A 15,400-nucleotide genomic window follows, 5' to 3' on the forward strand; every position below is an offset into this window, starting at 1 on the left:
CAAGACACTGAATTGTTCTTTTATTTATGGGAGTCAGGAATAAATTGGGAGAAAAACTGCCTAGGATTAATATGTGCTTATTATTTTGTTAACATAAAAAAGAAACATATATAACTTGTGTGTGTGTATATATATATACGTATAAACTTGAACCATATTAATATAATAAAAACTAATATAAAATATCACTGATGGACAGTGAGAGGTAGACAAAGCGTGACCAGCAACAGAAGGAAAGAAAAGACAGAATGGAATGGAAACCAGAAGATGCACGAGCACAGGGACAGAGATGAAGAGAGAGAGAGACAGAGAGAGGCCCGTGTGCCAACTGCCTGATGAGTTCATGTGGGACAGTTTGCATTTTAAGAACTTAATCCTAGAAAGACAAGGCCAGCGGGACAATCACCACAAAGCAGTCCAGGAAACACCATCTGCCTGACCCGCCGTGGAACTCTGTCTCTCCATCTCACCTGAAACTGCACGTAATCACCATGTAGCCCCACACACTATCTGTCAAAGAGTAAAAAAATCACCATTTATCAAAATAGCTGGGGGTGGCATAATGTCTCAGTTAGAAGAGCCAAATTTGAGGGAACCATAGCGTTGTGAGCTATTCCTCCTGCTGGCTGATTTGACATTTGTGGTAATAGTAAGCTCCGTCGCAGAGATAGAGAGGTGATGGTTTGTCAAGTTTAAATGGTTTAAAATATCTTTTATATGGGTTATGCATCCAGATAGCACTCATGGAGAAAAGATCCTTTCTTCCTGAACCTGATTGAATAAATGGAGTAGGTGTTAACTTCACTACTGATTAAGAGCTATTTTCCAGACATCAAATTTTTCAGATGATCCCAGAGGAAAATTGCTCTTTCAAAGCTCAGTTTAGTTTGTCTCTGGGTTGTCTCATGTGTAATTTTTGAGACACTAGTGGTACCAAACAGAATTAATGTTAATTAGAAAATGACAGCTTCTCAAAACAGGTTTCTGGAACACTCTCTATCAGTGCCATACTCCAAAAAAAAATTAAACCCGCGCTGATTAATGCAATGTTAATGTGTCAGGCATATCAAACAAACTATTTTGAAAAGTTCAGGAATTCAACCTTAGGCTTAATTAAAAAATTGTAGTCTCTGAACAACACCGTGACAGTGTTTTTGAACCAAACAGCTGAATAAATGATTCAGTGACTCATGTGATTCATGTGTATGATTTAATAATTTAGCCATAAAGAGAGTATTTTGAATTAAGTAAATAATTCAATGTCACTTCTTCAATGTATCGATGTTATGAACTAATTGCCTGAAATAATCATTCAATGACTCACTCCTACTGTACATTATTAATTGAATCACTCACTCACTAATTACTGTAAGTGATTCACATGAAGGATTCAATTATTAATGGGAATTAATCAAGATTCACTCATAAAAATAATAATTTATTTGTAAATGAATGAATCAGTATTTTTAACAAATTAGTAAAAGATTCGATGACTCATTGACTATTCATGAATGAATCAGTGTTTCTGAACAAATTATATGAATTAATGATTTAATTAGTCACTCCTTGAAGATCCTTCACCATTGATGCATGTAATGTACACTACTGCTATTAATCTATCCTTATATCTGTCCAGGTGAGATGAGGGATTTTCTTAGTGAGTAACTGTGACAGATAGAAGCCGAAACAAGAACTGTGGTCACTATCAGGTCAACCACATCAGAGTCTGGTTACCTGATCTGAGATCAGCCTCTCCCTGATCACCAGTTACAGGTAGAGCAGCATTTTATGGAACTGTGTTAATGAATGAGGCAGGGTCATCATTGATTGTTTATCTTGCACTCTTGATTCTCTCTTCCCAGAATCCTTTGCTTGGTCCCATAGGGGATGTCCTGGTGTGTGCAAGCTTATGTGTTGGGGAGGGGGGATTGGGTAGGCAATTGCATAACATCAGCACTCTGTGTGCTTTGGTGTTGAACTGTGAAGGCGTGCGACTTTGAAAAGACTCCCATGGGAACTCAATGCTTTTAGTTTCCGTTTGCTCAGTCCGATGGAATAACAGGCCCTAGGCCATGGTGAGCACCCAGCAGAAGGGGTGGGAAAAAGATGCACATGTAAGCTAAGCTAACGGTGTGTTTACGTGTTTATGTAGGTGTGAGTGTGAGACAGAGAGTGGAAGAGAGAGATACGGAGTGTGTATTTTATACAAGTTTGCCACTGATGCAATATCATGCAAATTGTCTTTATACAGAACTAAACAAAACAAATATATATTTTTAAGGTTACAATAGTGATCTCTCACAGTGAAAGCTAAACTTTCAGCACACAAGGTGTGTGGTCACAGTGTGTGTGTGTTCCCTACTGTGTGTGTGCACTAGGATGGGATAACAAATACCGAGTATGGGTCACCACTACACTTTCACTTATTAGCAACACCAAACAAGTTTTTCAATCACTACATCTTCCATTGATCCACTAAAAAAAAAAGAAAAGAAAAAAAAAAACAGATAGCCCTCTCCTAAACTCAAAGTTAGCCTACAAATCGTTTACTAATATTATGAAGTACTTAACAAAAGACCACACTTCTTAAACGTAAACTGACAAAACAAGAAAAACAATAGATGTCAATAGATGAATAATTCTTACTTTTCTGGCATCGACCAAAACAATCCGAACTAGCACCACGTTTATTAGTGCCCCGAGAGAATGGTCATGATAAATCTCGTTCACCTGTGAAGAGAAAAAAAGCAGTGTTAGATCCAACATTAGGAGCTTCATACTGAGACTGATATTGTAAGAGCAAAAGGCCTCATTTTAAAATAGATTCCATTAAAAGAAATTATGTTTGCTTTCTTGAAACTCCTGTAACAGAGTTCAAACTAAAGTGCTCTGAGTGAGAATTATGACTAAGTGATATCCAAGACACTGGGGACATCTTCTACAGATTCAATGTTCCAGTGTGCCTTTTAGATATTTTTCAGCATTATGTAAAATTCTGTTTAGTAAGGAGGCATTAAAAGCATTAAACAATTGAACAAAAATGACTGTGAAGACATTCATAATGTAAAAAAAAAATATTTCAATTACAAATAATTTTTCTGCTCATTTTTCTAGCTTTTATTAAATATCTATCACTTTACTTCCTTACAATGTCTATCTTATTATTATTATTATTATTATTATTTATTCTTGTAATTGTATAGTCTTTGTTAGTACCAATACATAAGGACACATTTCTTGTAAATGTACATTTCACATTGTTTTAAACATTTCACAAATGTACTGTTTTTCCTGTATTTTTGATTAAATGAGTGCAGCCTTGGTGAGCATAAGAGACTTCTTTCTAAAACATTACAGGATTTTTCTGAACTGTTGTACATGTAAATATATACTTAGACTCTTTATGAAGCTGATTTGCTTCTGCTGTCATCTGCTATAGTTGCTTTATAAGTTTCAGCGTTTAACATATATCAGCTAGTCTCCCAGTTGATCAAACAGAGACACAAGTTAAACTCCAGCTAGACCATCTTAAGCATTTAAGACCAGCAAACCATCAAAGGCTTGGTTATTTTCAGCAGGGCTTTTCAGGTTTTACCAAATGTTTGGGGCCATTCTGTCCCCGCAGAGACATAAGCAAAGCATAACACACCCACACAGCAACAAACAGACAATCAGCAAAGCTGCACTCAATTATGTTTAAGAGAGCCTTTTTCATTTCCCATGATTCTGCAGTTTGACTTCTCACCCCTAGTCTCAGCCATCTTTACTTATTCAGTTTTCTGAAGGACGGACCTAATGTACTGTGGGAAATGTTGTTCTCAGACAGAGAGAGAGACAGAGGCAGACAGATTGGTACATAAGTTCAGACATGGTGTCCTCTGCCGCTCTGGAAGCTTGCTAATGAGACACTGAGATGTATACACAGCCAACAATAATGAGTTTTCTGATGGACAGACTGCGGGAGGGGGAGCAAGAATAAGAGACGAAGACAGACAAGAAGAAAGGGGCTTAAAAGGGGGCAAGGAAAACGGCTTTCTGAAACTGATGTGTTCTGCACCGACTCATCTGCTCTTTTATATGTACGATCTACTTGTTGCCTACTTGTATTCCTGGCATTCCCTTTCTGCTTGCTGTCATTCCTTCTGACTCTCGGAATATGTTTTGGTTGTGCTGTCTATTTGTCAATGCTCCGTTGTGTTTCTGCAGACTTTGTTTATTACAGTTCACATCTTTACTGAATTCATCATCCCTTCCCTTTCAGTGTTAAATCAGTAAATGTGTCTGCAGCTGACAAAAGCGTATCTCTCAAACTCGTGTATAGGCCTTTTCCATAACATTCGCCAAGATTGCTTGAGAAATTCTAAAGAGTGCAGCTCTTAGGCTTGGTTGCCTTAGTAACCGCGTTAATACAGATGACTGGTAAAGACATAGATGACTTCCAGGTGACCATGACTCCAGTGTTCCGAATGTTAATGATCATTAAACTGAGGCACGACTTTCATACGGAACACACACTGTGCAACACCTCAGGACTCTGCATTAGGAGAAACAGTGCATGATGGGATATGACTACTGCCCTGTTTTCAGGCTTCACTTCAAAGAAGACAAAAAAGACAAAAACATGGCTGGCAGTAAAGGTTTATTTCTCTCATATTATTATGCTGGGCTTGGAAAGTACTATAAGAAAGGGTATAAATAGGTATAAATTCTGTTATGAATTTTAGTAACACATAATTTGAAGGACCAAGTCTCACTATTAACTAGTTGATCAAAATTAAGTTAAAGCCTTGTTAATAAATTACTTTCTCATAAAATATGTATTAAGAGTATATTCAAAAATGTTTAGAAAATTTTAACATGCCTATAAAAATGTTGTTGTATCCACCCTTTTCCTGACGTAAAAATGGGCGCCGCCATTTGTAAATTCAATTCTGGTCTCATTTGTGTCCAGCTATTTTTAGCTGTGCAAAACAGTCCTATAAAATTATTTTAATCTGTTATCTTAATTATGAGCACACTGATTTGTAATGCAAAGAATTTTACTGTTTACTGCATATTGTTATTCTACTCATTATTTACCTATAGCGGCTAATGAAACGGAAGTCTCACCCATAGGCTTACTTCCGCGTTGAGGAAAAATGTGGATACCACCCACCCATACTATACACATTCACATTTTATAGGAAAGCTTAACACAAGCAACACTGGATGAATATTATAATATTAATTGGAGTCACAAATCATCAGCAACACCAACAGGGTTCTTCCTCAACCTCCTACAGAATGAAAACCCTATAGCTTCCTCCCACCCCTCTTGCTCTATGTTAATGACTGTGAGAGTGTAGGTCTCATTAGTTCTGCCCTGGTTGCTGGCCTTGTTCAGGTGCACTGGGTTTCATCAGCCTACAGGTAACTAATGGAGACCTAGAGGTCAGCAAGTCAGAAAATCATTAATATCCCATTATTAATGCAGCAGGGGCCAGCGTTGTGGATTCACTGCTTTGGCGGAAAGTAGGGAGAGTCAAGAAAATAGCAGAGGGTGCAGATAGGAAGATAGGTTTAGAAGAGAGAAAAAAAGCCCATGTGTGCATGTGTGGCCATTGACTGAGTGAGCAGAAAAAAAGGGTTGATATTGAGAAATATTACCAAAATGATCATAAATGTGGACATGAAATGAAAACATTCCCAAATCGAATGTGTGGAAGAGCCATGAAAATAAACCATTTAAAAAAGGCTCATTTATCTTTTCAGCCCTGTTTATCATCTGGCCCTTATAAAACTGTAAAAATAACTTTAAAAGAAGGGATTTAGGTGCCAAAATGTTTCCTTAATAACTGGCATTTGAGGGATTACCATTTACCTGTAAAAGGTAAAAGGTAACCTGTAAATCAAGTTTTAATGTTGTCCGTCTGGTGTTTACATGTCTGTCTGCTGTTTTTAATATGCTTCAAGACAAACCATGTGCAAATTCATCAGACAATGCCATTGATGAGCATTTTCTCCTTAAAACTGCTGTGTACCAAAAGGCGTTCTGAAAAATGTGGTTTGAAACTGCTTGTTTCCACTGCAAACATGTAACCAATCCCATTAACTTGCAGTGCGGGACTTTTCATATTATTGTCAACGCCTGTCATAGCTTTGTATTTACAATGTGTTTTTGCATTGCTGAGTAATGTAGCCGATCACAGACATATCTGTTGATTTCATAAACACAATAGCCAATCAGATATGTTTATGTTAGACAGATTCCACTCACTGCTCAAAACACCAAAGCTGAATTTTACGTGAATCCTCTCATTATAACAAATGCGGATTGATGTGATGTAAATAAGAGATTCATTGTGCAGTGCATGAGTTCATTGATTTTAACATAATTGCAAACTACAATGACTGACAGCTTTTAATAGTATTTGTAATTATAGAAGAGGGCTTTCTAGGCTATAATCCATTCAGAACTTGTCCAACATTGCCACTTGCCATTGTGTAGTGTTAACCACTTTAGTTAACTGAGGCCCTGTCCACATTAACACAGCTTTTTCTATGCAGTTTGACCGTTCGTCCACAAGAAAACGTAGCAGTAGGTCACTGAAACTGAACATTTTTGAAAACTCCTGATAGGGTGAGGATTTTCAAAAACTCTGGTTGCAGTGTTATCGTGTAGACAGCAAAATCGTAGTTTTTGGCTTATGACGTCAGAACTTGCGTTTTTATTTCCGCCTAATGGGAACTTTTTCAGGCTTCTGATTGGCCAACATGGTTTTACGGCTGACATTATTTCACCACCTGTTGGTTTGGCATGCTCTTGACAGTGCTTCACAGCGTGCGTTTGCGTTTTCATGAGGACAGAGAATTTGTTTTAAACGGAAGAAGGAAATGCCCTTGTATGTGTGGACATGATCTGAGTGAACATAGAGCAGGTGGGGATTAGTTATATCTGCGTATACTAAATGACGTAAGCTGCAATAATTAAATGCTTCAAAATGAACTACATAAAAGACCTCTTGCCAGTCCATACAATTTGACAAACCACTCCTGCATGCATGCATACTCATACAACACTAATTCACAAATTTTAGCTTGTTAACTTTTTTCAACTTTTTTTGGCCAGACCAAACAAATTTGGACAAAATACCCCTGAACAAGCATTTAGTTTCCTATACAATGCAGATTTTACCTTGCATCCCACATACATATTATGCTGAATCATCATTGTCCTGTTTCAGTCTCGGAGTGGATTTTGAACGAGTACAGAAATCCCATCAGTCTCTTGGCTGGTGGACTTCCAATCTCCCTTTCATTCTTCTGTAATGTACAGGAAAGCTAAGATATATGAAGGTATGCACTGGTGGACAGTATTTGCTCAGACTCATTACTGGATCTCTGCCATTTTCACTTGACATTTTGGACCATTATTACCTGTCTGACATTTGAGGGCCAGATCAACGTGTCTATGAAGAGCTGATCACATAATGGTCCCCCCACCTGCACGTCTTGTTTACTCCTGAGGAGCGACTAATATAGAGGGAAGCAATTAATATTGTCGACTTTCAATTCACACAATTAATGCTGAACACAAAGGTCTCAGCACCATTACACTGGCTGTTCTGGTCGCTCATGCAAATACGTGAAATGGGTCTGAGTACAAGCATTAAGAGCCAGTGGGCACCTTCGAGGGGCTGTGGTGGATCTGATGAAGCTTACTGTCCTGAGCTAAAGGCAATCTTAGATCAGCATGTTGTGAGACTTTCCAAGTTTGAAATTAGAAAGGAGTTTCAACAACAAGAAACTCTCCCACAAAGAGCTTCTGCATTAAATACCGGTCTATTATCTTGACTGCAACACTAAATCTGAAAGAGACGGTCTTAAAGGGGTGGAATAAAGGTGAAGGACGGCTGATTGGTGGATTGGAAGGGTGGGCGTGAGTCAAGAGGCCTCCAGATCTTTTGATCCCTGTCTGACGCATTGATTCTTCATCATTTCCCATGGACCTATGAAGTAAAGCCAATCGATTTTAGTGCATTTTAAAGAATTGTTTCACTCGGTTTTATAAATTGAGGGCAGAGTGAGTCACTGGACCAGTTCTCCAGAACAAACAAATATCTCATTCACAAATACAACAACTCCCACACAGGGATTAACGTATCGAACAGCCCAGAATCAGATATGAACAAAAATGCCACATAATGTGAAAACAAATGAATAGCTATACATATAAAATGCCTCAGTATACAAGTACCACTGAATGTGTAGCATTTCAGGAAGTGTTTTGTGTGTTTTGTGAAAAAAAAACTGAAATCACCTGAAAATACTTACTTCAAATAGGCATTTTCATGTATAAATACATAATATTAGTTTTTGTTGCAATAATATTCTATGACTTTTTTACAAAGCTAATGAAAAATATGCCTTCATAAAAGGTTAAAACTGCCCCTAAAAAATCCATTTTATTGAGCAGATATTGCCCGTATAATAACATAATATGCATTTCTGAAGGGGTTATAATAGTGTGAATTCAGAAGTTAAGAATTGTCTCCTATTCCGTTCGTAAGATGGAATTTGAATTGAAATTTATATAGATTTTTATATAGATTTTTATATAGATTTATTCAATATAATCAATTTTATAAATATAAATATATTCTACACTAAATATGCATTCCTACTGTAGGTGGCATTTCAAACATTAATTCTCAATATCATTTGTGGAACTACTACTCTGGAACTTCAATCCGATTTGCATTCAGGAATTTAAAATGCATTTTAAATTCAGTTATGAATGGCACTCAACCCTGCCACCCACGTACAGTCCCATAGATGGATCCCTTTTCAGGCAGACAGACAGACGGCTCCCACTCTCTCCTCCTGCTGGATCACTGAGAGAGACCAGCCATTGACCAGGAGAACGTGAATGAATGACTGCAGAGGATTGTTTCCCTCTGAGCAAACATAGCAACTGAGCAGTGACATTTACACACACACACGCTCAACACACACAAAGCTAATGCAAAGTAACAATAAACTCAGACGCCACGTATAACAAATCATCACACACAGCCCTTATTTGCAACAAACACTAAAAGGGAAGAAGTCAGGGGAAATAGTTGGAGGAAAAAAGGGAAAAACCTGCTTTATGTCTCTCTCTTTTCTCTCCTTGACTCCCTGAGAGTGAGGGATACATGCCTTCCAAAAGTGAGCAAAGAAAACTTTCAAAAAGAACGCGGTAAGAACTCAACGCGTGGGAGAGAAAGGAGACGCAATGTTATTTATATATTTCTGTTTATCTGTTTTCCTGTCATTTATTCAGAATGCAGCTTTGAAACACCCCCTAGGATGAGAACGAGAGGAGAGGAAAAGGAGATGGCAGTGGCACAGCTGCAGAAATTGTTCGGGGACTTGTGATAACTGAAGAAAATATGCAATATAGAGACAAATGGTGAGGTTATAATACATTTTTCTCTGGCCTTTTTCATCCCAGCACATTTTATCTTAGATGGAGTGATCCATGATGTAGAAAAATGACTGCAGAACTGATCTAATATGTGTCTGATTTTACCTCACATCATTGACTATTACTGATGACATAATATCTGGCCAGCTTGTGATTTTTTTCTGTCTGTTGGCTAGCTGATCGATCTCTCTCTCTCTCTCTCTCTCTGTCACTGCATAGGTTTAATTTGTGGAGATTAAAGGACACATAGCATGGGACAGATGAGAGCTGTTTTGTCCTGAAGCATATTTTTCACCAGGCTTACCGTCACCCTAGAACACATGAAGCAAAACCACTGATTTACTGCATCCAACTTTACACACACACACACACGGACACACACATACACACATAATCTGACAATTACAGACAAATCGCACAAAATTAAATCTGCATAAATTCAACAAGACAGCACTTCTAGAGACAAACATCACTAGAGCTAACTATAGATGAAATCTTTGTGACTGTATGATTTTGATATTTTCTGTATTTTCAAACACCAATAAACTGCTCCTAAATAGTCTAAAGTGGAAGTTATAAAAACTAAAAGCTAGGGTTAGTAATCAGCTGAATTATGATTAACAAGATTTGATCCCTTTTTAAGAAAATAAAAATAATTATTCTGGATACTATGTCCATATATGTTTTTATACAACAGTGCTCTTTGTTTGTCTCACTCACTCACTCACTCACTCACACACACACACACACACACACACACACACACACAATTTGTAATTTGTAATTACAGTTTTTCTCAATTGCTTTGGCTCAGTTCTCAAATGATTTTTTTATTTCCCAAAACATTAAGTTCAGATTTCTGAACAATTCGCTTCTTTTTCACATCAGATTGGAATTTCTTATTGATTTGAGCAAATTGCAAATGCTTTGGCACATGTGTGCAAAGAGTACATACAACTGTCTGCAGTTTGGACAACAAATAATTGCATATGGCTTGTTGATCAAAACTGATGACTCGATTCTCACTTACACTGTCAAACACTTCAGAACTTCTCAGACATTTTTTATTGTGTAAGCCATCACATTCAAAACGATCTATTCAATTATCATAATTAGTATACATGCATGTATATTCTAAAATATATCTGACATTGACATTATTTGTAATGTCTGCTAAATTGGCACATGACCTCTAATTGCATTCGCAATCTAATTGCAAATTACTTCTAATATGAATCAACCATTTAACCATTTACGTAACCAATCAACTTTGGGATTATATATATGTATGTATATATATATATATATATATATATATATGTATATGTAGATTGCCCACAGCACAATCACTGCTGTAGAAGTTTTTGAGAATGGAGGACGTTCACAACCCTGCACTGCAGCAACATGCTCGTGGAAGAGCAATTGGAAGGCGTGTAAGAATACGCGATGGTGGTAGAGGAAGAAATAATCGAGGAAGAGGTGGAAATAGAAGAGTCAGAGTTTTTTTTCCCATGAATGTTATTTGTTGTTTGTGTATTTGTGGTAATACACAAATATGAAATGTAAAGTGAAATCTTGTTACTCTTGTCAGTTACTTTACATGTAAAGTAAATACACTTGTATTGTGTATATACACATGAAGTACAAAAATAAACACTGTAAAAATACAAATGTTCATAGACTTCTTTTTTTTTTTCTACATGCTATTGAATTTTCTCAACAAATATGAGATTTTTGTTTAAACACTTAATTTTCATGGTTGACTGTTGTGGTGAAAAAACAACTAAATATTTTGACCAGTGTGGGTCACACAATGACAAAAACACTTTAGATTTTGGTGGCCTTGGCCAAATTATTGACACAATAACTAGGTTTTGAAGCATGAATTAAATGTTTTGGGTGAGTAACTACATTTTGCAGACATGCTATAAAGTTTTGAAGTTCCTGCAAACAGTTGTGAGATTTGCACTCACAGTTTAGAGAATGTTAAGACTGTTTCGAAAAATGTGCCAAAAGCAATTGAGAAAAACTGTAAATTGAACTTATTCTAATTGAACTGATTAATAAAAACATAGTTGGTCAAAACATCAAAACAAATATTTTATGTTGGACTGTTAAAGCCAATCATCAAAATGTTTTGAGGAAAAAAAGTTTATAAACCCAGTTTGTTTGATGGCTTATAGGCTAGCTAAATAGCACAACAGAACAACAAACAGAATGCAAGACAGACAGATGCTAGATAGATAGACCAGACAGACAGACAGACCGACAGACCGACAGACCGACAGACCGACAGACAGACAGACAGGCAGACCGACAAACAGACAGACAGACAGACCGACAGACAGACTGACAGACAGACAGACAGACCGACAGATAGACAGACCGACAGACCGACAGACAGACCGACAGACAGACCGACACACAGACAGACAGACCGACAGACAGACCGACAGACCGACAGACAGGCCGACAGACCGACAGACAGACCGACAGACAGATAGACAGACAGATAGACAGATAGACAGACCGACAGACAGACCGACAGACCGACAGACAGACCGACAGACAGACAGACAGACAGACAGATAGACAGACCGACAGACCGACAGACCGACAGACAGACCGACAGACCGACAGACAGACCGACAGACAGACAGACAGATAGATAGATCTTTGACAGCTGTACTTAGAATGTTTTCAAAACACTGCAGGATTGAATATAAATGCTATAAACATTACTACCTCTGGTGTCAACACAATGTCTCTAATGCTTCACCACCAGCCAGCTTCATCTCATTTTTTTTATTACAATGCTGTCTTACGCCTGTATGACTGCAGTGCTGTTGACAGAGTAGTTTCTATCGTTCTTTGATTTTTCTCAAGGGTAACCCAAACACAAAAGGCAGCGTGGGTGGCTCAAGCACACTTACGATGTTCATAAGAGTGAGGAGGTACTTCTCCACATTCTGCTGCCCGTGAAACTGTACCACGGAGTCATCCACCCCCAGCAAAACCTCTATGTAGTAGGCTCGTTCGGGCAGCTGTCTGCGGGCTCGTCGGCTCTGGTTAATACTGCGTTCAACACCCTGATACAGAGTCTCAAGGTCAAACAGTCTGCCCAAATCAGCACCTATAAAGAAACAGAGAAACTGGTCATTTCTTAGTGTAAACTACCAAATCATTACAGCAATTCACTGAAATTAGTATTAGTACTTCCTTTTTTTTTTTTTTTCTTTTTTTTTTTTTTTTTTGATTGACATATTGTTGAAGACATGAAAGGAAACGACGGTGTCAAAATGAGAAACCAATCAAACCACTAGCCACTGTACGTGGTGTCATGAGGTCATTTCCTCTCCAGGCGGATAGATGGAAAATGGAGGAGAGAACACACTGAGGAAGATCTATCACATTATTTCTATCACCCAATCAGCTGGGGGCATCTTCTATGCTCCAATTATGTAACGTTTCCTAGGCAACCTGCTCATGGGTAAACCAACACTCGATGCAGACTAATATTAGCTCACCAGTCACTTTCTTATTGGATGATAATCCGACAGTAAGAACGATATTCATCATCTTAACTCTGAGAGTCAGTAACATGTTATTACAGGGCAACAAAGGCAAGACAACAAGCACAGAAAATTCCCAATAAACCAAAAAGAAAGGTTTTAGAGTGTTTTTTTTTTTTTTCCTTTTTCTTTTTTTTCATAATAACATTATGAAGGATTTTGTAAGGCTGTAAACTTCCTCTCACCAGCAGGTGTTCATAATATCAAAGCCTGTGTCAGCAGATTTCCACACATAATTGGAAGAAAGCTTTACAGGACAACAAAAGCAATCAACATGCTATTGTCTATTATGCATAGTATTCTATATAGACATAAGAATTATCATTATTTATTTTTTTATTTATTTTCATTTTTTCTGAAGCCATTATTCTGAAGCCATTCATATGTTCATATATTTTTATGCCAAACTGAATCAAAACTACCTGCAATACCAGCACTAGGCTGATATAATAGCATACTCTGTTCATGGCTAATGATGATCTGAGGGTCACCTCAGAACCTGTTAATGCCAATTCAGAAGCTAATTAAACCATATTAAATATTTGCAAAGATATGATTTTTGAAGGATCATGAGACCCAAGACTTGAGTAAATTCAGATTTGCCATCACGGGAATAAATTACATTTTAAAATGGTCATAACATTTGACACTATTACTATTTTACTGCATTTTTGATTAAATAGATGCAGCAACATAATGCACACAAATGCAACATAAAGCAATATTCAATGAACATACAAGCCTGGGAAAATTAAAAAAATACAGTTTTCCCCCTGTTCTACCCTACTGTGATGACTAACCTCCTATTATGACATGTGTCTTTTTCTGCTATTCTGTGATCTTCCAAAACTTGACCCATCACCCTGTCTGTCAAATACACCAGCTCCGTTATGATCTCATGTGAGAACATTCACATTCTGGCTGAGGAGTCCTTGCCCTTATCAGGACACAAAGCTACTTTGTCTTTCAACCTTTGCAAATGTCAAGAGAGCCTTTGAGGGAGAGAAAGATGGAAGAAATGCAAGAAGGCCTAGGGTGCTCAGACTAGTAGGACATTCGAAAAGATTGATATCATGTACAAGAGTTGTGATGTAAGTACTGAGTAGCTCATTTCACTTTGGTTTCTAACAACTCAAACTATCACATGCTCATCTCCATTAATGACAGATTTATGGGTCATCGGGCTGCCAAGCTGCAAAAGCACTGAGACGGAACAAGAGATTGGTGCATCTACCGTAGATGTGTTCGCTGACACATGCAGATAGAAATATGTACACACAGCCAAGCACAAATGAGGAAAAAACTGTTGCAAAACTTTTTTATCTGAATCTGAGAACATCTACAATATTGCAAATATTTGTTCTGATACTGACATGTAACTTGCAATACTATAAGTGAACATTTGAGTATTAATACTTCCATTTACAGACAACAATCTCAGACATTTCTGTTAACCCTTCATAGGAAAATGTAAAATATAGGTAAAATACCCACAAAAAAATTATCATGGTCTTGCTTCATATTAAAACAGTTGTGCTCTATTTTTATTTTATCACATTTCACAGTGTGCTCTTAAAAAAAAAACGATAATCTAGCATAATAAATCTAGTCACAGCTGGTCAAGCAGGCACACAGGCCGATTCAAACAAGCAGGTAAGTTTATTAAAGTAACTGAAGAGAAGCTTCCACCATAGGAGAATCAAAACTGAGGCGATCAATGGACGCAGAGTAAACTGTCTTGTCTGGGTTGAAACTTCTAGTCCTTCGATGGATAGCAAAGGATCCCAGGATCAACAGGCTGACAAGTAGTCACCGGACCCGCTGAGAAGCTTGTAACCTTGAGACCAGCCGATGAGTGACTATGGTGAGTGTGTTTTAATGGTGTGATAAGTGAATGCAGGTGTCCTTGATTAATAATCAGGTGATTGTGTACGGGTGTTGGAGGCTGGTTTGGCTGTTGAGGCAGGTGATTCCATGACACAGTGCAATCAAAATTGTCAAAATATTAAATACAAAATAGAGAAAGTAAAAAATAATGTATTCTGATATAATAGAGTAAAAAAAACGGACAAACTTACTTCATGTATATACATTTAGTTTTGTACTTAAATTCGTTTACAACCACAAGTCTGCACTTACAACCACTTAAATCTTGCACAGCAATTTTGAATCTTCACGTCTTCTATCCACCTTTTTCTTGTCGTAAAAATGTGCGCGGACATTTGTAAATTCTATGGGTCTTGCTTCCAGTCTCATCAGCATCCACTCCATCGAGCTATTTTTAGCATTAAAAAAACAGTTTGTTTTGCTGCTTGATATTGAAAGTTGGTGTGTCCTATCATATTATTTTTAATGTATTATCTTAATTTTGAACACAGTG

The 15,400-nt window shown here is 37.4% G+C and overlaps 1 protein-coding gene across 1 annotated transcript in view; it reads right to left on the reverse strand.

Moving 5' to 3' along the window:
- LOC113057586 (A disintegrin and metalloproteinase with thrombospondin motifs 2-like) overlaps positions 1-15,400 on the reverse strand; it is a 133,572-nt gene that overhangs the window by 15,554 nt on the left and 102,618 nt on the right. Inside the window, exons 4-5 of the mRNA XM_026224999.1 lie at positions 12,382-12,581; positions 2,647-2,730 (exon numbers count right to left, since the gene is read on the reverse strand). Of these exons, the coding sequence (XP_026080784.1) occupies positions 2,647-2,730; positions 12,382-12,581 (284 nt within the window). The remainder of the gene's footprint in view (positions 1-2,646; positions 2,731-12,381; positions 12,582-15,400) is intronic.

The sequence above is a fragment of the Carassius auratus genome, chromosome 39 (genome assembly GCF_003368295.1).
Source record: "Carassius auratus strain Wakin chromosome 39, ASM336829v1, whole genome shotgun sequence".
In the NCBI taxonomy this organism is placed as follows: Eukaryota; Metazoa; Chordata; class Actinopteri; order Cypriniformes; family Cyprinidae; genus Carassius; species Carassius auratus.